This window comes from Falco punctatus (genome assembly GCF_963210335.1).
Source record: "Falco punctatus genome assembly, chromosome: 10".
In the NCBI taxonomy this organism is placed as follows: domain Eukaryota; kingdom Metazoa; phylum Chordata; class Aves; order Falconiformes; family Falconidae; genus Falco; species Falco punctatus.
Window position 1 is genome coordinate 17,685,886 of NC_137590.1, and position 23,424 is coordinate 17,709,309.

At 41.2% G+C, this 23,424-nt stretch overlaps 1 protein-coding gene across 5 annotated transcripts in view; it reads left to right on the plus strand.

Annotated features, from left to right (window-relative positions):
• Positions 1 to 23,300, plus strand: part of PTDSS2 (phosphatidylserine synthase 2) — a 44,693-nt gene extending 21,393 nt beyond the window's left edge. For 3 of the 5 annotated variants that reach the window (XM_080405034.1, XM_080405035.1, XM_080405036.1), the window contains exons 4-12: positions 2,637 to 2,704; positions 5,697 to 5,831; positions 6,874 to 6,924; positions 9,475 to 9,588; positions 11,085 to 11,203; positions 11,944 to 12,058; positions 14,268 to 14,413; positions 19,744 to 19,929; positions 20,754 to 23,300. In XM_080405034.1, coding sequence (XP_080261160.1) covers positions 2,637 to 2,704; positions 5,697 to 5,831; positions 6,874 to 6,924; positions 9,475 to 9,588; positions 11,085 to 11,203; positions 11,944 to 12,058; positions 14,268 to 14,413; positions 19,744 to 19,929; positions 20,754 to 20,898 — 1,079 coding nt within the window. In that variant the 3' untranslated portion in view covers positions 20,899 to 23,300. The remainder of the gene's footprint in view (positions 1 to 2,636; positions 2,705 to 5,696; positions 5,832 to 6,873; positions 6,925 to 9,474; positions 9,589 to 11,084; positions 11,204 to 11,943; positions 12,059 to 14,267; positions 14,414 to 19,743; positions 19,930 to 20,753) is intronic. The other 2 variants (XM_080405037.1, XM_080405038.1) reach the window with 2 other exon arrangements.
• The last annotated feature ends 124 nt before the right edge of the window (positions 23,301 to 23,424 follow it).

Below are 23,424 nucleotides of genomic sequence, written 5' to 3' on the forward strand. Positions count from 1 at the left end.
GCGTTTTTAAGGCTGGTAGTCAGAAGGTAATGTTTGAAGGAAACAATACCCAGATCTTGTGGGAGAAGGGTGTTAATGAAAGGTTAATTCTTACTTCTGGCTTGAACGTAGTGCTTGCTCTTCAAGATAGGTAGTCATTGTAGGAAAGGATAGAAAACACCTTATTAAACACAAACCAAATTTTTTAATCACTTTAAAACCCAAAAAAGTCACTGCTGAATTCAAAAGGCTGAAGTATTTTTCAGCAGCACAGTGGTGCCAGTTTGGGGAGAGGTTCCTCTGCCAAATAATCCTTTCACCAGTCGAGGGTTTTTCTGCTTGTTTGTTCTTCTGAAGCTGCATTCTAGAAAGACAAGTGGGTACATGCACACTCTGAGTCAGTCCTTCCAAATGAAGTTTGCCAGTGGAATTGAAAGTTAATCAAATTTGAAGGAAGGATGGAAGTCTCAGGTAGCTGTCTTTACAACTTTTGTGTAAGGACTGCTGTGCAGGAGGCGCTGTTTATTGCCTCACCGAGGAGAACATAGACTGAACACTGCTTTTCCTTCCCTCAAGGAGACCAAGGGGAAAAAACACCTCATTATGGTTTTTAGACATTTGAGGGGTTTTTTTTAAATGACTGACCCCTAAGAAGACAGTTCATTTTGTTGCATAATTAAGAAATGACAATTATGTTTGTAGACTTTAGGTAAAAATCTTCAAAGTTCCAAGTTTCCAGTGAAAGCTGTTATAGAGCTCTGAACTTTTGTTATCCAGGCCACACTTTCCCTTTTTCTTTTTTTTCCTTTTCTCTCTTTTCCTGGAATTGTAAAGTAGGCCATTTTGATTATATTAATTTAACAGTTTTGCAGAAAAAAAGTCACACCTCCTCACATTTCAGTCTATTTTAATGATGGTGTCAGAAGCAGGCTGTCAGACTTGTTTTAAAAATGTGGATTTTTTTGTTTATTTGGGGTTTTTTGGGTGTTTGGGATTTTTTTTGCTGTTTGAGGCTGAACTGGTCAAAGACAACATTTATTTTTTGTTTCAGGGGCAAACAAGTCTCTTGGGTGCTCTGCAGCACCATGGCTAGTTGATTTCAGGTTCTGAGCTGATAAACAAGTATGTTTGCAAGCCTGGTATTTATGTTTAGTTCTTGCATTATTTATGTCATGGTCCTGCTTTTAGTCATTAACAAGTTGCCTTGGGGTTAGTAGAGATAAATGCCCAAACGGGGCCTGAAGGTTCGTGGTGTTTTCACTTCATGGCAAACGGTGTTTCATGGTGGTGAGATGGCTTGCTGCCTCCACTCAGCCATACAAACTTCTGATTCCTTTTTGCTTGATCCAATTCTAACTGCTGCCTAGATGTAACCATGGGAGGAGAGCTCTGTTTTCTAAGTGTAAACAGGAAACACCTGAAGGAAAGTATTAAAATCATTCCACAGTGATTAGGATGTGACGTTACTGAGAGATTTAAATATCCACTTGGAATGAATCCAGTTTTGCTGAATTACCTTGTGTAAATTTTTGGATGGGGTTAGGAAAAAATGCTGGAACACTCTGTACGCACACTGGCTCTGCATTAACCTGCTTCCTCTTGTACAGGAGTTAACAAAAACGCTGGATGAGATTTCAGAGCCCAGAAATCACTTTACGGAACAGAGCCCAAACCGGTCTCTGGGTGGAGTAGGATGAATCAGGGGCATAAATCCAGGCCATGGACCACAGAGCTTGTGTCCAGGACAGTCAAAGAGCCTATTACCCCAGGACTGAGTCTTTCAGAAGAACTGAGGTGATGATGATGGAGCTGGAAGCGTACAAATACTTTTAATTTGTGTACCCTTTAGATTCAGGTGTTGCTTCAGTGTGAGAAGACCTGTAATTGCACATCTTGGGAGGTGAAAAACAACTGCAGACTCTGAATGAAGCAGCTGAGTTTTATGTGATATTTCTGTTATTATAAAGAGTTTCAGATAATCTCATAGGTCTTGCATCTGGTAGCTGCGAAACCTTTGGTACACTGTTGGTTTTTTTTAATTCCTAGTAAAAGTGAAAACATCTTCGGTATTTTGAAATGCTTTCTGCCTCTTGAGGAAGAAACCTTGTCTTCAGGGGAAAAAGATGGGCTTATAACCGTTAAGACAGTTCCTCCTGCCAGTCTTAGTCTTGTCTGTTTTAGCAGTATGTAGGCAGAAGTTGGCAAATCCCGTTAGCTGTGGTAGAGCTGGGAGAACCAAACTTGGACAGGTCAGGCTACCCAAGATCGTGGAGAAAGAAATCAGATGAGTTCAGGAAGGATATAGTTCTCTTCTAAGGACTGCTAGAAGGCATTGCAAGTAGCATTTATCATTCCTTCTAATTCTTAAATACTGACTTCATTGGGTTGAAGTGTTCTTAGAGATCCTGGCCCATTCTTCCACATCCAGGTCATTGCCTAAGCAATTCTGGCAAATTTACATAGCAGCCTGTCCAGTAGTTAAGAGCTGTTCTGGTTTTACTCTTTGGGAAAGATGGTGAACATTTGACTTGAATGCTGGGCTTTGCAATTCCTTGGTGGGATAATATCTTCCTGAAATGTTTAGTTATATTACAGTAAATGAATAATTCATTGCTATTTTGCTTGGAAGCTTGCTAACGTCCCCTTTGTTTCTGTAGCTTACTGGAGGTTTTGGCTGTGTGTCAGCGTTGTGTATGAGCTTTTCCTCATCTTTATACTCTTTCAGGTAAGTAACTTGGACCTCTAGTTACTAAATGCCAGTTTAATGTGGATATAAAATCCTTTGTTGATGTTCTTCAGGATTTTCGCTGACTGCAGGAGATGCTCTTCATTTTTGAAATTGAATCATTGTGCTATTTCATGAGATTTCTAGTTGAGGGAAAATTATAATATATTGTATTATATTATATGTATATTATATATGATATAATATAACTTCCAGTTGGTCTCAGCCTAGGTTAGACACTGCAGTGAAGTGTTCTTAAATGAGTTGAGAAGAAGTCAAGAGTTCTTGTTTAGATCAAATGATCAGGAGTTTGTACTTTACAAGTTTAGTCTCTTCTAAATCTTGTTCAATCTTCTGAAATACTTTTAACTTTGAATCGTAGGTGCTTTGAATATTTGGGTTTGTCTGTAGGGTTTTTTTGCAATAAACAAAAATTCATTCACAACTTTGTGTAGTGGCAGCAAAATAAGGATGATTTTTTTTCTAGAAAGACATGCTATTCGTACTTTCAAATAGAGCACATTACTTTTTACCATATTCTTGTCCTTTAGTAAACTGAGAATTTTCCCTGGGCTTTCACAATTCTGTGACTTCTCAGAAATGCAGCAATTGAAGTAAAATACTTTAAGATAAGCAAAAGCAGTAAACATGATGCTATTAACAATGCCATTGCGTTCCTGTATGTATACTTATACCACTGCAAATCTAGTTTGAGTGCCAAGAAAGAGCTCAAGATTTTGAAGGACACTCATCCTTTCCTCAGGCAGTCCAATTATTGCAGTAATCTCCTTGGGTAACTGCATGATTTGGAACCAAAAGTGAATGTGAGGTACTAAACCACGAGAGGTAACTGCCCTGTCAAACAGCTAGCTACTTTGCAGGTTTAGATTCCAATTAGTCCTCAGCTGTTTATTTTCAGGTAGGTCCTTCATGCTGATGTCTTAGTATAAATGTTTGGTGCTCTGTATTGTAAAACAGTTGCGCAAGTACCATCACATACTCATCAGGTAGCTTTAAAAAATCATTTCAGATTAAAGAAGGATGACAGGCATGTTTGGAGGGAAAAAAAAAAAAAAGAAAAAAAAAAAGGTTTTGCCTCCAGAGGCCAAGTGAGCTTGAGGAAGTGGGGCTGGAATTCAGAGATGTCAGGATCTGTCATTGTCTTCTGTTGGAGTAGGGCATTTGCTTTACAAACAAGTTTTTAATACTGATCAAACCCTTTCCAGCTAATCAAAGATTTCCTTTGGCTCCAGCATTTCTTGTCCTGCTTGGCTTTCCTGGAGCCTCCCCAGATGTCAGTGCCAAGCTCTCTTAAGAACACAAATCTGTCCTTTTCTTTTCCATTTTTTTTTTTCTTTTGCCCTGCTTGTTGTTTCAGCAGGCAGCTGGAACGTGTCCACAGTAGATCAGTGAACAACAATGTGAGTTTCTGTCCCATTGACATAACTTAGGGGTTCAGTGTAAACCCTTACGCAGGGCCCTAATGTCTCATTAGGGTTTCTTTCAGGCTGCCTGTCCTACTTGGAGGGAGTGGAGTTCTGACCCTTTCACAGGCATGAACAGGTCTGTCTTGCCTTTTTTGTTGTTATTCCTCACCACTGAGGAATACTTACTCAGTTCCAGTTTATTCTTACGTTGTTACCATTTCATGTCACCCTGTGTTTTTTTTCTAGGCATCCCTGTAAATGATACTCCTGACTAGCTGCAGTCAGACTGAATGATACGTTTCATTTTTATTTGATAGTAGTGTTGTAGTTCTGAATTCTAATGGAAAAGCCTGAAATTGCTTTGCTTTCCTCTGGCAGTGTGTTGTGTTACCAGCCATGTAGTGGTTAAGGACACTCACTAGCTGTTGCTGAGCTCTTTACTAAAAATACATAGTTACTTTGCACAGGTTTAAATAAGGTTAAAATTATGCTGAGTCTGTAAGTGACTAAACTTTCTTAAAAGCAAATGCAAGCTCGCTCACAGTTGAAACTTGTCTTACAGTTAATGTGACTTCAGTGGTTTAATTCTATAATTTTATTATTATTATTGCTGTTAACCACTTTTGGCCTTAACCTGTTTTTACTGTCTGCTAGTCTGTCATAGATGTCACATTGCTTGTGTTGTAAAACATTGACCACAACAGTGAGCAGTTTCATTGGGAAATACTTACCCAGCAAATGTGTGTCTGAAATGAGTTACTAGTAAGTTAGTTCAAGTTTTGGTCACTGTTTAGAACTAATATTTTGATCATTTCTTCCTTGTTGTTTGCTTCAAGTTTGTTACCTGTGCTGCTGGTGGGACCTCATTTGAAATGACTGCTTAATTCAATGAGCTGCACTAAATTTTTTCTGCTGTGAAATGCAGTACAGTTCTCGACTTTCTGTAGCTGGAGTGAGCTGAGCACGCATGCACGACTAATCCTGCTAACAGTGCACCTAATCGGTGTGCTCAATGTGCTGATGTTTGCATGTGCTGCATTTGTTCGAGCTGCATGTTTGAAGTGCTCCTGGATCTTTCCCATTCTAGGAAGCTGGAAGTTTACTAACGCAGAAGATACAGCCCTTAAATGAGCCTGTCCTGAGTTACTGGCTGCTTTTTCTTTACCCTTGCTAAGATCGACAAGGGGAGAAGAAGGGCAAAAGGGTCAGTGGGAAGGATGAGTTTTGTGCCAGTTTGAGTGCTAAGCTTTTGGGAGGGAGGGTGTGTAAAGGAGTGGCTTAGGAAAGGTATTAAGGAGCTCTAATTTTTCATCTTTAAGAAATCTTAAGTTCATTCTGTAGTCGTCTTTTTTCCTTAATATTTAGCATTGGAGGCTCAGATAGTCAGATATGTATGCTGTGTGATGCTTTGAGGTCTGGATGTATTAAAATTTGTTGCAGAAAAATTCTTGGGAAAAAAACCTCCACCCATTTGAAGATACAATGTTGATCTTAATTATCTTTGTACTTTTCTGTGAATTAATGCATAATAAAAGGGAAACATGGGTTCTGTGTTCCTTTTGCAGACTGTACAAGATGGCAGACAGTTTATGAAGTACATTGATCCACATTTAGGTGTTCCTTTGCCAGAAAGAGACTATGGTGGCAACTGCCTTATTTATGATCCTGGCAATGAAACTGATCCATTTCACAACGTCTGGGTAAGACACAAGTAAAGTTACTTGCTAATGAGCCTGACTATTTTTTGGTAAAAGATTGCTTAATTGAACTCCTCAAAGTGCAGTCATGAGTCTTTCTGCGTGTTGAATCAGAAACCAGATCATGACTGACTCTTCAGCTTCCTTCTCTTCTCTTGACCTTTCCTGTGGATTAGATGGACATGTGTCTCTGTGTATCCCAACTACATTGCCCAGGAGAGAGGGTAAACTGTTTAACAACCCTTGTTTCTCAGATCATTGATGTAAGCCTTTTCCCCTAAGAGTTTGGATTTATTTGTGTGCTTAAAGAATCTTCTACTCACAGTCACCTTGAGGTACAAAGTTCAAAAGTTGAATGTTGCCAAGCAACCCATAAATTGCACTTTCCTGAATGCCAGAAACCATCACATTATTGTTTCTTGCTGGCAAACAGAAGGCTTGAAATTCAAGGGCAAAGTAATTATGATTATTTACAACTCCCTGATCGCATGGAGCTGTTAGTGCTTGTGTAGTGAGGAGCACTGAATCCTTTGGGTCTGCCATGTAAGCCTTCAGTGCATCAGGACCTGGAATTAACAGAGAGCAATCATAGCTGTCCTTTCCTAGGCTTGTACCAAAACTAGGAGGAAGAAAGGCACTCTTTGCCCAGGCATTTATGCTGGTAGAACTGATAAGATTTAAGAAGTTCTGCTAGATACAAGACGGTGGTCTGATGAGGAAGTACGTGTTCTTGCTCTGCCTTCAATGTGGTCTGCTTCAGTCCCCTTGGAAGGCAAGGAACGTGACATTTCACACTTAAAAAGTAGTCTCCTCTTTATCAGTATGATCCTGCTTCCAGTTTCTGCCCTTAAAATTGTTGACTTTGCTTTGAAAATAGCTTGTTTGCTGACTGTGCTTGAGAACAAAGAAACTCATAAAATGCATCTAGTATTTATATGTGAAACAACTTAAGTTTATTGCTGTGTTTTTCTTGGAAAAAAATAAGCCTTAAAAATGGGCTATTGTTTGTGTGCAAAGTGACCCATGTTCTCTTTTTGGTTTACAGGACAAACTGGATGGATTTGTTCCTGCTCACTTTTTTGGCTGGTACCTGAAAGTAAGAATAGGTCTTCTGTTACATTTCTGTTACAGTACTATTCTACTTTTAAAGCTTGACTGCTTCTGTTTTAGTGATGCCAGTCTTTCTGACAAATTATATTAGGCAGTCATCTGTGAATTCGACTAAATGTTTGTAATACATGAAAGGCCTTTTTTTTGTTCTTCTTGTTTTTCTCCTGACCATGTTAGGTCTCCTCATTTTTTTGCAAAGTAACCTTACATTGACAAGTTCCTTCTTCTACCATAATTTATTCTGAGGTCAGATCAATAAAAGTAAAAACATTTACTCCTGTAGCAAGATAAACGTTTGAATGACCTTTGAATGTAAGTATGGGTAAGACAATATTCAGATAAGGCGGTGAAAGTCTACTGTTACCCAAACATAGATGCATGATGATATACTGCTACTGTTCTAAGGAAGGCTTTTTCCAGTGACATCAGGATTTTAAATCTTTAAATGGGTAGTGGTTTAATTCTTGTTACTTTTTAGTCAATACCAGCCAACTGTGGAGGAAATTCCAGCTGCGCTTGTCTCTGGCAGAGCACATTCAATGAATATTTTGCTAATTACTTTAGTCTAAATATTGGTGCTTTTTTAACCTGATCAGACTTACTGTCTAACTTTATTTTGCCCTGCATACCTTGTTTGCTTTTTTTACCTATGAGACCACCATAAATAATAAACTGAAAAAACTCAGTCTGTTTTAAAAATAACCTACAACTGTTGTTTTGATTTTTGATTTCAGAAGTGCAAATGTATTCTTATAAGCGGGTTTTTTTGGTCTGTTTTTTTTCCCCCCTGTAACCAAAAGATGAGTATGCTAGGCATGGGGAGGCCTTGACTTCAGATCAACTTGTGGATGGCTTGCTCTATTGGTATGCCAAACAGTAAATTTAAAGAAACTTGTAATTTCTTCATCTAAGAAAAATGCATAGGAAACTTAAATATCAAATGTATATTTATTTTTGTAAATAATGTCACACTGAGGAAAAAAAATGCCGAAATAGTGAGACCCTAATAACAAGACATAAGGGGAGTAGTAACACATTCCTGAGGGACTAGAGTGGCATATTGAATTCTCTCCCATTCTACTCAATCAAGCTATTATCCATCTTCATCTGAAAGAAGCCTGATTTTTATTGAAGAGACTGTTCCTGCAGAAATGCTAGAGATGATAGGTCATCTTGTCAGCCTGCAGCATGATTTGAGGAGCCCAGCACACTCCACAGGGTATTGGCCTCTGTGCTGCTAAGCTGGAGTGAAACTGGCTGCTATATTTCTTATTTGTTAAGATATTTTTCTGTGAAAAGCTGGAAGTTGAGTGTGTTGTCTTCATAAACAGAGATGAGCATGTGGTTTTGGTTTTTCTTTTTCTTTTTTTTTTTTTTTTTCTGGTCTGGTTTGAGTAACAGACTCTTAAGCTATATCTCAAAGCACCAGAATGGCAATATTGAGAATGAATGTGCCTCATTCATCAGAAATTACTGTGAGCCTCCCCATTTGCTTTGGAGTCATTTAGCTCACATGTTGTCCCGTGTTGTCAGACTAAGGTGTGATAATGCTTATCTTAGATTTTTCCATCTTCTGTTTGAGGCAGTCAATGCCAAGCTACATCAACTCTTGCAGAATTATTACTACCTCATTTAAGGTTGTCACATTCCATCGGGCACCCTGCTGAGGATGCAGCAGACCAGATGGGCAGGCTCTCTGTGTTCTTACCCACTTACAAATATGAAATAAAGCATTACCACAAATCTCAATTCCCTTGTTTTGATAGTAGGCTGAGATGATACCTATGCTCCAGGACTGCAGCTCAATGTTGAATGAGGAAGAAGGTGCTGCCCTTCATTGCTTGCCCTGACAGGCTGCTAGCTGGTATAAAGTACACTCAGGTGTCCCAGCAGTCAGGGCTGAGCTTTAGTGCAGGTAACTTTAAAAAGTTTGTATTAAGCAGGCTCTGAAAAGCCTTTTTTGAGCAGCATTAGATCGATGCTGCCTGTGGTGGTGAGCACCCAGTAATTCCATTCATTTAACTTGCTACTGAATCCCATCTTACCTGCCTTTATTATTTCATGTAATGGTATCAATGTCATCATCTCTACTCTTCATTGTCCGTCTTGTCTGTTGCTGCATATTTAATAAGTTTAGAGGCCTGTGAGTGTTTGGCTTTGCTAGTCTGTCACATCATAATAAGATTGTCAGGAGTATCCCGATCCTTTTCTGGGTACTGGAGACTAGATATTCAGCTGTAGAAATAACTGGTATACAAAGCACGCCATATGTCATCTGTGTTCGGAGTCCAGAATTTTTTAAATTGGGAAAAGAACATAATAATTTTTCAAACGCTGTTGCAAAGCTGTAAATCTGAGCAGTGTTTCTACAGTATTTATGGAGATCTCTGTTATTTAGATTTCTCAAGGACTTTAGTGTAAATGAAGTCTGGTTCTACTCAGTCTGGTGTGCAAGTATTTATTTCTGTAATGGGTTTTAGGACGTTGTGCAGCTGTTGTGGGTATGTGACAGACTTTTTTTCTTCCCTTTCTATAGACATTGATGATTCGAGACTGGTGGATGTGTATGATCATCAGTGTAATGTTTGAGTTTCTGGAGTACAGTCTGGAACACCAGCTTCCAAACTTCAGTGAATGTTGGTGGGATCACGTATGTACTGCATAGATAGTGATATATTTGTCTAAATGGAAGTATATATTTTAAAGGGAGGGTGTTGGAAGTAGTAAGAACTAGATATCATGTGCATGTGGCTGAAGATGTACATGTGACTGCTGCAGCTCAGAAGCATTGGTGCTTCTCCATGTTGAGTTTGTAATATATTTGTCACTCTTGGTATAATTTTGTGAGTTTTCAAATTATTGCACGTGGTTAAATATTTATTTTGGTTCGTTTCACACCAGAGAAAGAATCTAAAGCTTTACCTGAACACTGTAAAATATTCGGTGATGGTACAAACCATAAAACCTGAAATTAAGAGAAGGGTAAAAATTTTTGTATGAAGTTTCAGATTATTTGTTTTGCCTGTTTAAAAACAAAAACAAAAAAACCCAAACAAACAAAACCAACCAGACTCAGCGCACTTTGTGTCCAGCTCTTCCTTTTGTGCAAACCTCTCTTCGTTGTTTTCTGAAAACAGTAAATATTGCTGTGTTTAGAACTTGTTTGTTTTATAGAAAGGTTTTAAAAGGTAAACATTTGGCCTTATTGAAAAGCTGTATCCTCTTTGCACATGATACTTTGTAACCATTCTTGTCCTAAAATACTGCTTGTGTGTATTTATTCAAGCTACAGGGCCTACTGTGATCTAGTTTTGCTGTGGAAAAAACAGGCTCTGTAGCTTCAAGTGACACACTTTTTTTAATTTTTTTTATTTTCCTATGAAATATAAATTGCTTACCAGAGCAATCAAAATTGTCTGTGTTCCAGGCACACAGCTATGGTTCTTAAGTTATTTCAGCTTGGTTTTATTCTTACAGTGCAAGCTCTTTCCCAAGCTTGTAGTGATTTGCTGCATGGTTGTATTTATAAAGTGTGTTATGTATAAAGACATCAAGCAAAGCTATTTTGCCTTCAAAAAAGATTCTTATGAAATTAGCACGGTGCTCCGCCGCTTTGAATGTGGAGGACAGCCAGGTTTTTTCAGCTCAAGAGCTCCATCTCCAGAATTAACACTTGGCAATAAGACAGAGCATGGGGGAAAATCACTTGTTTAATTTCACGTCTTGAGCCTGGAGATAAGTAATTTCTTTAGGAGGCAGCCTGAAGCTTGAAGAGTATTTTAAGTTACTGGGCATCGCAAAATCTGGTCTGTAGGGACATGCTTGGTTGGGTTTTTTTGGTGTGTTTATAAAGTTCTCCCAGGGTGGAGTTGAGCTGATCGCAAGTAGGAAGAGGTCTGTTCTGTAGCAGAATGAATACAGCAAAAGAGAATCTACAGCCATCATCTGTAGAAGGCTCTTGCTGTATTTGAGTAGGCTTGGGCAGCTGAGATTCTTTCTCCTGACAGTTCATGCAGCGCTTTTCTGTGGGGATGTTCAAGCCTTGTGACTGAGAGTGTGTCTGCATGTATGTGCACCTGTATTTTATATATCCCTTTTATGAGCTTTAGTGTTTCTTCTCCAGCATCAGTGTTTTTCTCCTTTCAGTGGATAATGGATGTGATCTTATGTAACGGATTAGGAATTTACTGTGGGATGAAGACTCTGTCTTGGCTTTCTTTGAAAACATACAAATGGCAAGGACTTTGGAACATTCCTACATACAAGTAAGTTGGTGTAGAAGGTAAATTCACGATAAGTAGAGCACAGTGCAAAGTCTGGGCCCATGGTAAAGATCTTGGTTGATGAAGGGTTGTTCTGTTAGGGTTAATGTGAATTAAAGAATTCATGTGTGTTTAGATGACTCAGGTATCTAGTAACTTATTAATGCATGCAAACTTGTTCATGAGAGTATTATTCAACTTGCAAATGAAATTGTTGAAAATATACTTGTCTGTTGTGAGCATTGCCTGATATCTAGGAATGAGGGCACCTTGTGGAAATGAGCTGCTTTAATGAAATTGTTATATTAGATGCAGGGATCCAAGTTGGGATTATACTCTTTCCTTCACAGCAAGGCTCTATTTGGTCCCTGTGCAAATACTGCATTCCCTAGTAATCAGAACTTCACAGTAATTGAAAGACCGAAATGTAAAATTTAATAAATTCCTTGCAGTCTTTTACCAGTAGCAAACTAGCCTTTTCTGTAGTGTGTCTTTGCTGAGCAAAGCAGAACTGAGAAACTGCTTACTGCAATGAGTGTGGTATATTAAAATAGAAAATGATAGTCCAAATAACATTGGAGACTCTTTTAACTGGGGATGTTAATCTCATTAAGTAGTAATTTTGATGGAGTAACTGGAGGCATTTTGCATATGTGAATTGGTGTCTCAAAAGGAAATGCTGGTAGATGTGTTTTATGTGCTGTTTCTCAAAATTGCAAGTATGTGTTCTGCTCTTTTTTCAGAGGTAAAATGAAGAGAATTGTCTTCCAGTTCACTCCATATAGCTGGGTCAAATTTGAGTGGAAGCCAGCATCCAGCTTACGCAGATGGCTAGCAGTTTGTGGCATAATCTTTGTAGTAAGGAAACTTCTCTGTCTTTATTGTTTGATGTGATGTTTTGTAACACTCAAGCAACTGCACAAATGATAATTTAGGCTGAAACGCTGACATGGTGATTTTTTTTTTGTTGAGGCTGGAAGAGATCAGTTCAGAATGCTGCAGAAAAGGTGTCTGTTTCCATATTTTCCGTATCTCTGGTTTACAGATTCATTGCGTAAAAATTTGTTCTTGCTTGCTGAACAATGTCTATAGGCAGTGTGAGCAATATAAACTATGATGTACACATAATTCAGCAAGTAACATCTGCTACCAAAAATGTTGGCTTTGGATGGAAGTAGCTTGTGTCTCTTGGTCTCAGGCAAACACATAATCACATTGCAGCTGGAGAGGACTGTAACCAAAGCCCTGGGCTTTTGTGGATTAGCTCTGAGCAGCATGGCTCCTGAAGCACACAGTTTTGCCTGGGATAGTATTTTTATACAGACTTAAGTAATTCAGTTATCCTAATGTTTTTTTTTTTTCTCTTTATATTTCACTGAACACATAGCATGTGAGTGTTAACAGTATCTGGCCTGACCAGTTCAGGTAAACTAGCTCCCAGTTCAGACAAGAGAAAGTTTGCTTCTCCAGAGTTACAATTAATTGAGAGTCTGCCTCCTTCATCTAGCCATCCGAGTGGCTGAATTTGTATTATGGGAATGCATCATCGTGAATTCCTAACTTCCGTTTCACAGTCGCAGGTATCGCGCACGTGATGCTGATATGGAGGATAAGCTTGGCAGTTAAAGTGCTTTTTCCCCACTCCTGCCTTGTGTCAGCTAGGCAGCTTTGGCCTTTGTGCTCTCTGTGGTGTCACTTGGGTCCATTCTGAGCAACTCTAACTTCAGCAACTGTGAAGTATAACAAAAAAAAAACAACCTTGTGACACTCCTAGTGATTCTAGAGACAATGGGCATTAGCCAGGCTCTGTATTAGTGCTGCGGTACAGGATATAACTTTGTATTTTTTAACAGTTGCCAGAACAGCATATCTTTAAGCATCTTGAAATATGTGGAATACAAAATCTGGTGGTGGTTTATTTTGGGGTCTGTCCAGTGAAGCTCCCCGTTACGGTTTGTTGAGTGGGACACATTCGTCAGCTTGGCAAGCCACCACCACCTCTCTCATAATAACATTGCATTTTATGCTGATGTCAAATTGCAAACCTGAGTGTGCCTCAGGAACAATGTGCTGTCTGTAAGCAAGCAAGCAGTGCGCAGCAGTGCCAGCATTGAGTGCCAGGCCGTTTACAGACTCAGTTGAATACAAGTTCATGTCACCTGATTTCCGCTACATAAAACATGTGCCAAGTTCACGTAGCACAACAGACTTGCTGAGGTTCCCATAGTTTATGGGAGAAGTGAAGTCAATGTGCCTGTATAACTAAAATACACGTTTTTCCAAATGGTGACTGTGTGCAATACTCCCAGCTTTGCACCCTGAAGAAACTGGGGTTTAGGTACTGGAGCAGGTTTTGTAACTGAGAGATTCCATTGAACTTAGGCTAGTCTTTGATACAATAATGTTTCTTTTAGCAAAGCCTAGCTTCAGCTGACAGTTCGTAAGAAGCTTCAGATATTGGCTCACTCTTCTGGATTAAACAGTGCTTAATGCCATTTGTTATCATTTCTTTTGAAGTGAGAAACTTGTGTCTACTTGCTCACTTAAGCACATTGCCAGGGCACATCACTTGACAAGATACTGCTATAAATGTATAATCAATTCTCCGAAATTGGCTTTGACAGTGACATCTGCGTAACTATGTATAAAGCCAAGCCACATAAAGAACAACAACCCTGGGCTGTACTGCTAATGCCTCTTGTTATTTTGGGGCTCCCTCAGTCAGATTTTAAATGATAGTGGAAGGAGAGGTTGTTGCTTTTAGGCTTTGTTATCAGTAGTTCTGCAGGTATTTCAAACTGCTGATAAACTCATTCACAATTAGAGGCAGTGCTTTTCCAGGTTTATGTTGTGTTGGTTTTTAATACCTCTTCCAGCACACAGAAAACTTCTAAAACCTCAACTGTTCTTGGTCATTATTGCAACTGATGGTGGTGTGTTCGGTAATACTGAGCAGGACTTCGTGGCGTTAGAGAAGTGGTGGTGGGAGTCATGCAGGGAGAGAGGGAGATTCCAGGCTTCATTCAGTGAAGTCTTCTGAATGTAATTAAAATGTCCTTTCTCTCAGTTTTTATTGGCAGAGCTGAACACATTTTACTTGAAGTTTGTCCTTTGGATGCCACCAGAACACTACTTGGTCCTGTTACGACTTGTCTTTTTTGTCAATGTGGGAGGTGTGGCTATGAGGGAGATCTACGACTTCATGGATGACCCGTAAGCCAGTCCTCTTGTGTATATACCATGTCAAACTTCACTTGCTTTATTTTGAATTTGCTCCAGCTTGTTGGCATCCATCTCAGGGCAATAGTTCAGCTTGCTGGGGACAAAAAGACCTTATCCCAAAGCATCTGCTTTGTGTCTGTCTGTTTTGGAGGTGAAATTCTCACTACATCTGGTTAGAGAACAGCTGTTGTTAAGGGCATTCTATGTGCACTGGTTTTAACCTCAGTTTTTAATAAATGATTACTCTTTTGAGAATGTATTGTGTAAACTAGCTGGAGTGCCACTGGCTTGTGGGCAGAGGAGTACTGAACTCCGCTTTCGGATTGGTAGCCAGGAACTACAGTCCTTAGATGTACCTTCTAAGGACAACAGGGCCTAAAGAAAAAAAAAAAGAAAAAAAAAAAAACACCAAAAAAAACCCACCCTAAAAAAGTTTTCTTAAAGGTGATTCTTTCCTTGAGCTATCTTCCAACTGGTCCCTGGTCCTCTGGAGCTCTTGTGGCATCCTCTTGCAGATCAGAGGACCCTTTGTAGCAAAGTGTATTGAAGGTAAAGTACACGCTTACACAACACTGCATGTACTTTCAGACTTTTCCTCCTTAAGCATCATATTTGTCCTTGCTGCTTTTGTTTCTGCAGACCATGTAAGACCTGAGAAACCTTTGTTCTCAAAATCACGTTTTCTTTTAAGTTTTAGTAGTAATGTCACAAATTGCCTGAGCCCACATCTTAAGTCTGAGACAACGTCTGGCTTCAAGGGATGTTCATTGTCTGTCACTGACCAACGCAAAAAGTGTCTGTGTTCAGAATTTAGGGTTCCAACATTCTATGAAGATCAGTTTCCCTTGCAAGGCTTTGACTCCTAGAGCTGGGAAGAAGGGTCAACCCACATTGCTTAGTCGGATTTCAGGACATTCAGCAGTGGCAGGCTGCCCCTGCCTTTGGTGTCGGACCTACTGGTTTGGGACGTGCCTCCAACTCAAAGGTAAGAAGAGGTCTCTGCCTCTCACTGGTGAGCTCCTGTCCTTAGCACCATTCACAATCTTCTGGTCCTTGTGTTTGGGTTGGAAAAACACCTTTGCCCTCTGTTCAACCACATGGCATAACATTGAAATTTAGGAGAATCATCAGTCACCAGTGCCTCATTGCTGATTCAATTTGTTGCCATTCTTTTAATAAGCTGGAGAAGTTCATCCAGCAAGCAGAGACTTTCATCCTGAACTGCATGTCTTCATCATTGCCACCACCACCTGCTGTTCTGTGTCTCTTGGTGGGTAAGGTGACCAGCCTCCTCACTTCTGAGGTTCGTGGCTCTGCTTGATGCACTACAGAGCTGATCTCATCAGACTGTTTGTGGAAAATGGCAGAGCCTAGCATCTGGTCTTACCTAATATCTTCTCTGCAAAGGCTTTTGCAGCCGGACTCAGATTCCTTCATCCATTTCAGGTCATCCAAGCAGAGGTAATCTGCACCCACTTTACCACCTTAACTTAGTGTATTTTCACTTGTGTGTGATTTTGAACCAAGGCACTGTTTTGGAGTCTTCCTGTTGTGTTGTAGGGAGAAGCTGCTGGGGAAGAGCAGGCTGTACCAGAGGCTCCCAGCTAATGGCACATGAGAAACTGTCCTGACATTTTCCTTCTGGAAGGGAACTTCTTAATGGACAAAGGCTGGAATATTCCATCGACCTTCCTTGTCAGAAACACGGCTCATTGCTTTGTCTGGTAGTGACGAGATTGTCTGAGAGAAGTTGATTAGATTCCTTCAGCTAACCTTGCAATATTTAGCCTAGAAAGCAGTGAAGTTCAAATATGAAGACTCTCTTTCTCATTCAGGATTCTTAGTATCTGCAGACAGTTCTAGGAACTTGGTCTTAGCATGGTGACAATGAAGTATCTAGAATTGACATAGTCCAAGAAGAGCGGTGGTTCTTGAAGCTGTTCTTCAGCTGTTACATACCACAGCCCTGTTGTGATTGACATGCTGCCTTTGAGTTCTTGAGAACTGGTTATGTGAAATGTTCCTGACCAGAAATGTCTTGATGCAAGAGTGTGTAGTGTTTGACCTTGTCATATGTTCCTGGTTTCTAACCTTCAAGCCACTTCCAAGGAGTCTGCGTTGAGGCCATGAATTTTAATCTCATTCATCAAATAAGAAATGGGACTTCTCTTCAAAATCTTCCATGAGTAGAAGGGCAGGAAACCAGCTGTCTTCCTCGGCAGCTTTAGGGCCTGCACAGTCTTTTGTCGGGGTCACCTTTAATTCTTTTGTCAGTGTACTGTCATTAACCTAGCAAAGGAAAACAACGGCAAATAAGGAAGCAGATCAGCAAAGGAGAAGGCTGACCTAGTCATCTGAACAGCTTGAGTTCACAGTGAGAGATTTGTTTCATTTTTTCTCTCTATCCATGTGTTAAGGCTAGTTTCTGCCCATTTAATCTGTCATACCAGATAAACCACCTGGAGCAGTTTCTGAAGTCCTTTCATCTGAGTTGGTCTAGGCAGGATACCTTTTAAAACGGAATGCATTTATCCCAACTGCATCAGCAATAACCTGCACTTGATTTACTGCATTTTTTTTTTCCAGTGTATTTGGATGATTTTGTGTAGTTTGAACTTATGCATTGGTGTCAAGTATGACTCTCAGGCCTCATGTTTTTAAGCGACTGTGTGTTTTGTGTGCTCCCCTGGGTTCAGGAGAGGGAAGAGAAGCTCTGTTTCCTCTCCATGCTTAGATCCATTCCCAGGTACTGAGAATCTGAGGGGATGCAGTGGAGCAGATATGTCTGAGCCACAGGAAAATGCCTGCCAAAGGAACGATGCTCTTCCTGGTTCAGCTGCTGGCATCTGATAAGAAGAAGGGAAGAGAAATGGGGAGCAAATGTGTAGTTGCAGCTCCCTCTGCCCTAGCACTGGTGGAGGTGCTTGGGGCCTGGGTAATGTGTGCGCACTGGGCAGCGTGTCAGGCAGGCAGCTTTCTCTGCCTAGCAGAGGGCAGCATTAGCAGAGCAGCCACGCTCCAAGGAAGGCCTAATCATGGATTTGTTAGGTAGCTTCTCTTCCATCCACTGCACGGCAAACAAGCAAGAAAACCACAGCCCAAAGAGCTTAGGTGGTTACTGAATGTCACAGCATTTACTAAGTCAGTGCCTCAGCCAGACAGGAGGCTGTACGTCACAGCAGCCATAGACAAGACTGGAATTTCCCATTGCTGCAATGCCATAGAAGTACTGCAGAGGTCATCTTAACATGTCCATCCCTCTCTTCCCAGCCCTCTGAACGTTTGTTGTATCGCTCTGCTCCCCAACTCCCCTGTCCTGCCCCAGCAGTCCTGCTGCTTTACGCTGAATTCTTCCTGGATGTGTTTCATTTCACATCTTTCGCTGTGGTAGGAATGGAATAACGCAGTCATCTGGACAAAAGAGAAAGGACCTAGTAGGAAAGTGTACTTCAGAATATGCTATGGTTAAGTGAGAGGGCAAGGCCCTCTGCAGAATAGATGTTCCCTGGGATTAAAGCAGAGACATGTAGAGTAAAGGCAGAGCGAGGAATAATAGAAGGCAAAAAGAACAACCACCGTTAGTTTTAGTTGGTGGTTCCTTCTGTTTGCATGGTTTATCCTGGCCATCTTCAGAGGCATAATCGTCAGTTAAGGTAGTAGGTTTGGGGCTAATGGGAAGGTGCACCAAAGTGCTTCTTTGTGTGGTTTTAAAGTAAAAGATACAATCAATTTAAAGGTTGTTGTGAAAAGTTAGTTGTGTGTGCTTGCTGGTGAAACAGTTGGTGGTTATGATGGTTGAAGGTATTGCTTTTCTCAAGGTCAGTCTTCCTTGATTCAGATCAGTAGGATTTTAGGAAACATTTAAGTCATGCCTTTGGCAGGGGAAAAATACATACAACTTCTAGTAGCTTTTTCTTGCTTCTTTCCTCTAATGGAAATAAAATCCCATTTTAGATTCAGGAGATGGGTGATAGAAGAACAAAAATTTAGTATACCGAGTGGGAAGTGATGTACTTGTCTCTGTGCTGTTAAGGAGCACATCTGTGTGTGCCAGTGGTGCTGCAGTGGGCAGGATTTCAGTGCGATCCAATGCATAAACAAAGGGCTTTTCCTGTTGCCCAGACGGTACCCCATTGGACTGGTGATATATCACCTGATCTGTCAGGTCAGTGAGCTGTAAAAATGCCAGCGCTAGTAAGGTTGTGAACAGGCAAGATCAAAAAGTGGAGGATCTAACTCAGGGGTCCTCAAACTACAGCCTGCGGGCCGGATACGGCCCCCCAGGGTCCTCAGTCCGGCCCCTGGTATTACAGACCCCCCCTGCCACCACCCCCGCTGGGGGTTGGGGGAGGAAACCAAGCAGCCGCAGATGACTGCCTGCCACTTCATCCGTGCACCGGCCCCCTGGTTAAAAAGTTTGAGGACCCCTGATTTAACTGCTTTAGATGCAGCAGCTTACCCAGGTTTCTAGCAATAGGCTATTGAGGGTAGTGGGGTTTCCCAAAAGGCAGCCTGTAGGTGTTTTGGGTTTATGTATTTCCCAAGCAGGAGTAGGTGACCCAAAATATGGTATACTTCCAAACTCTCCTTCTGCAAGTACAGCCTCTGAATAGATGTCTTGATTCTACTGCGGTTTTAGTTTCTGGCATTACTGGTTGATGAGTCTTTCACTAGACTTGTACGTAGCACTGCAGCTTCTCATTGACATCTGGTGCTGTTTAAAAACAAACCCTGGGGATTAAATGTTAATCGCATATTTGCCCCAAGGTTGTATTGTCCTAGAGGTGAAACACCGTCCTTGCATCTTCCAGTACCTTGCCTGTTTGTTACTAAGCTTTCTTCTTTTAAAATCCATTCAGAGATCATTAGTGACAGCTCATTTGAGAAGAGAGTAAGTGTCAGAATGCAATTATATAGGGGTTAAATATGGTTACAGCAGTGTGGCTTGATGGTTGCAGAGGAGATCCAGGAGTAGAGCTCCTATTTCATACTGTACCCTGAACCTCAGGTGATCTGAAGCTGGGCAGATAATTGGTTTATCTGGATTTACCAATACCCTGAAAATGGGGATACTTCCTTGCATCAGATGAAAAGTTAAACTTCATCATCAATTGTTTTCAGAGCCTCTGAGAGGAAACTTAATTAACACCAACGTGAAAGCAGTCAGCCTGCATAGCCTTAGTACATGTGTAATCCAGACTAGACTTTGAGTTGTGCAAAACTGATTGAAATTATTACCCCAGCTGTCTTTTTGTGAATATTTCCCTGAATGCTTAATTTTACAGCAATAGCTTTGTTTTATCTGTGTGTTTATTTTGCAGGAAGTTCCACAAGAAATTGGGTCAGCAGGCATGGCTGGTTGCTGCTATTACTGCCACAGAGTTTCTGATCGTTGTGAAGTACGATCCCTATACACTGACACTTTCTCTTCCTTTCTACATTACCCAGTGCTGGATCTTGGGGATTATACTTGTGCTCACCTGGACAGCCTGGCGTTTCTTCATTCGGTAAGTGGTGTTTTGACATGATACGTTAGGTCTAGCCTGGGTCTTACTGGGGAGTTCAACAGCACATCTTCAAATGCGTGCCGTCATTAGCCTTCAGTGCCTCCTGAGGATTGATTACAACTCTTTTGGATGGCTAGAGCTGCAGTAGTTTTGTGTAAGAATTATTAAATAGGGAGCTTTCTGTGCATGATCCTGGCAGTTTTCTTTCTAGATGAAGCCTCTGGTAGCTTTGGTCTTTGTGGGACTACTTGCATCAGTGTTGCTGCAGAAGCAGGTGAACAGTTAAGTGCCTGGCTGCATCTGGACTTCCTGGATGAGTGAAGATGGCAGACGAGATCAGTGGGGTGTTTTCCCTGTGCTCAGAGTTAGACAAGACTAAGATGTTTTACAGCTTCATTGGAAGAAGTCTGCTGTGTTGCAGTTGTCGGAGCTGCCCCAGCATCAGCGAGAAGTGAGCCAAGTCAAATGTGTCTGGCTTGAATGCCGCTCTGGGCAAGTAAATGAAAAGCAGCTGTGCAAGGCTGAAGGAATTACTGTAATCTGTAGAGGAGGGCCTGTGCAACAGCAGTGGTTGCTGCTCTTGAGCATGCTGCTGTATGCTTCTGAAAGAGGTGATAATAGCCAGACTAGTAGCAAGAAACACAAATTTCAAGTGAATCTGTCATTGATTCAGCAATTTCAGAAATCTACAGCCAGAAGACTCAAGTGTGTTAACTTATCCCAAGGGCAGTTGCATCCAGAGCAAACTTGCCTTACGGTTTTTAGTGTATGTTGAAATTGTTTATTTACATCACTGGTTCACATCTGTTTGTTTTTCTTTTTAGTGACATCACTTTGCGGTACAAGGAGATAAGGAGACAGAAGCAAGAGCACAAATATGAAAAGGACAAATGCTTGAGCAATGGTGATGGACACTCATCGATACTGGATGAACAAAATGGGAACAAACTAAGGGAGAGGAAACTTTGAGCAACAGACAAAGGGCTAAACAGAACTCATAGTGCTTAAGTTGGCCTGGTGGACAGTTTCAACTTTATCCTACCTAACTTGTAATTTTCATTGTTAGCTTTCCAACGTGTGAAAATCCTCTTGGGGAAAAGATGTCACTTTGACATATGCACCTTTTCTCCTCGTGTACACCTAGTCAGAGTCGGAGAAAGTCTGTGTAGAGGGAAGTCAGAATCAACACCGTTGCAACGAGATGGGATCTTCATTCAGGCGTGTTGTATGTCTTCCTTGAAAACAAGGTTTGGAGACAAGGGGCTTTAAAGCAAAGCTCAAAGGGAATCTAGCTGATCTATTTCCAGTAAACTGTGTGATTTTATTTTGGCATTTGGGCATTAGGAACGCTTTGTTTTGGAGTGCACAGATACCAGACACAGGAAATATTTTTTTTTCTGCTGAAACTACCGTGAGCTGTGGAGTGAGATTGTGTAAAGTGTTCAGCCGCCGATTAACAGAACTGCAGCAAGATAAACATAAATAAACTGAAACTTGTGAACAAGTTGCATTACTTGCACAGAATGTAATACAGAACACTACTGTTACAGCCCCTGTAGTACGGGGGTTATTGCCTTTCTCTAAACTGACTTTCAACATCCTGGAGTAGCCTGCAATAGTTTTATCGTGTATCACAGCTCTAGGGAGACAGACAACTACTCCTTAGTTTTGTTTTGGTTTTGTTTTTTTTTGTCGTCTTTTTTTATTTTTTTTCCAGTCTTCATCATCTCTTACATGCAAGGGAAGGTTGAATAAGAAAGGTCGACCTGCCTTTCCTTCACTTTGTGGAGTAAAATGTGTTACAAGCAGAAAACTGGGAGTTACTCCATCAGTCTTAAGTTATTTGCCTTATTCGCAGCTCTTTTAGTTTGCTTACCAAGAGTGTTTTGTTCTTTGTGTCTGCTGTATGGGGCATGTCAGGTTCTGCCATCCTTCAGAGCTGCCCTGTTCCTCCCAAGGTAACTCCAGGCAGAGCAATCTCCCGAGCCCAGCGGGAAAAGGTGTTCACTGCAGTCACGCACAAAATCGCTGTTTAACATGCTGCCAGCCCTGCCAAAAGAACAAACTGAGGCAAGTGCATCTTTCTTACCCAGGCACTGTGTAGTAGCAGAGGTCTTTAGGCTAAGCTAGGCAGCATTTTTGCTGGTGACTCAACATCTAGGAAAAGAAGTTGGAAATCTGGGCTGCATTTTTTTGGGGGGGTCATTATTCCAAAACATAGGTGCTACATTAAGCATCACTTTTGTTATCTCTGCTCTAATCCTTTGCATTGGCGTCTAAGGCACTGACATAACCGTAACCATATCGCCTTTTAAATACTGTGATCTAATCTGGTTGTTAAAGGATGTTTTTCAGGGAAGTGTTTATGCAGAAAAAAATGACATGAACACCACCAGTAGAATTTCAAGAGTGCAACTCCAAACTTTTTAAGTGGCAGGAGACTTGCAGAGCTGCTGACTACCAAACATCTGCTTTTTTGATCCGTTTTGGTCTTGTATGTGAATGGCAACCAAAATCTGCATTTCTCCCATGTTTACAGTGACCCATAGACTTGCCAGCTGTAAGGAATGGGCACTTGTCAGTAGGGCGGTCTTCAATTAGTCGAGCAGTTTGGTTGCATTGAAGAGCTCAACAAATGAAGCAGTTCACGGGCCAGGGGTGCCCCAGCTGCTTAGCAGACACAGAGGAGGGTGACCAATACGAGAGGTAGCGTCCGGCTTCTTTCTCGAGTATGTACAATGTACTGTGGATAGTCGCTCAACGGCTGCTCTTAAATGGTAGTATTTTGCTGCTGTGAGGTAGTGAAGAATGTATGGCTGTGTACCTAGATGCTGACAAGTTTGTAAATGGGCAGGGTGCTGAGTTGAGCAAATATTTATTTCTATGCCTTTCCACCTGGAGTCGTTCTAGTTCCAGCTTTAGACCAGTCTTACAAACTGTTAATTGATCGTTTGGTAGCTCGTACTGGTGTGTTGTGCTTGTGTAGTCCCAGCGAGCGAGGCTCAGGTCAGTGTATCTCCATTCTGTTCGTGCTGGTTAACACTGTGGTCCCCCAGCCCGATCCCTGCAATACAACCTCCGGGGTCTGTCTCGTGGTTCGGGTGGTGGCAGGCACGCCTGGGGAGGACCTGCCGTTGTACCTCCCTCCCCGCTGAGAACCTGCTTGCCTATGTTTGAAACAACTGGTGAGGAATACCTCCTATTCCAGGTATTCTTCTGTATGTGTTCCCTAGTAGCGATTCTGGAGCTTTGACCTAACACATAAAACACTGACTTGTTTGTCTACATCCATCTAAACAGCTTTTATGGTTAGTCTGGATAACTGACCCAGTGTAATAAAGCGATGTTTGCTGGTGTGTTCTTTGGTACAATGTGTGCGTCCTCGTGGTTTCTCTCTCCTGTTGCCTTGCAAGTGGGACTGGGTGGGTAAGAGGACTTAGCCTGAATTTCCCCCCCCCCACAGAAATGCTGTCCGTGGTGGGCGCTGGGCCTGAA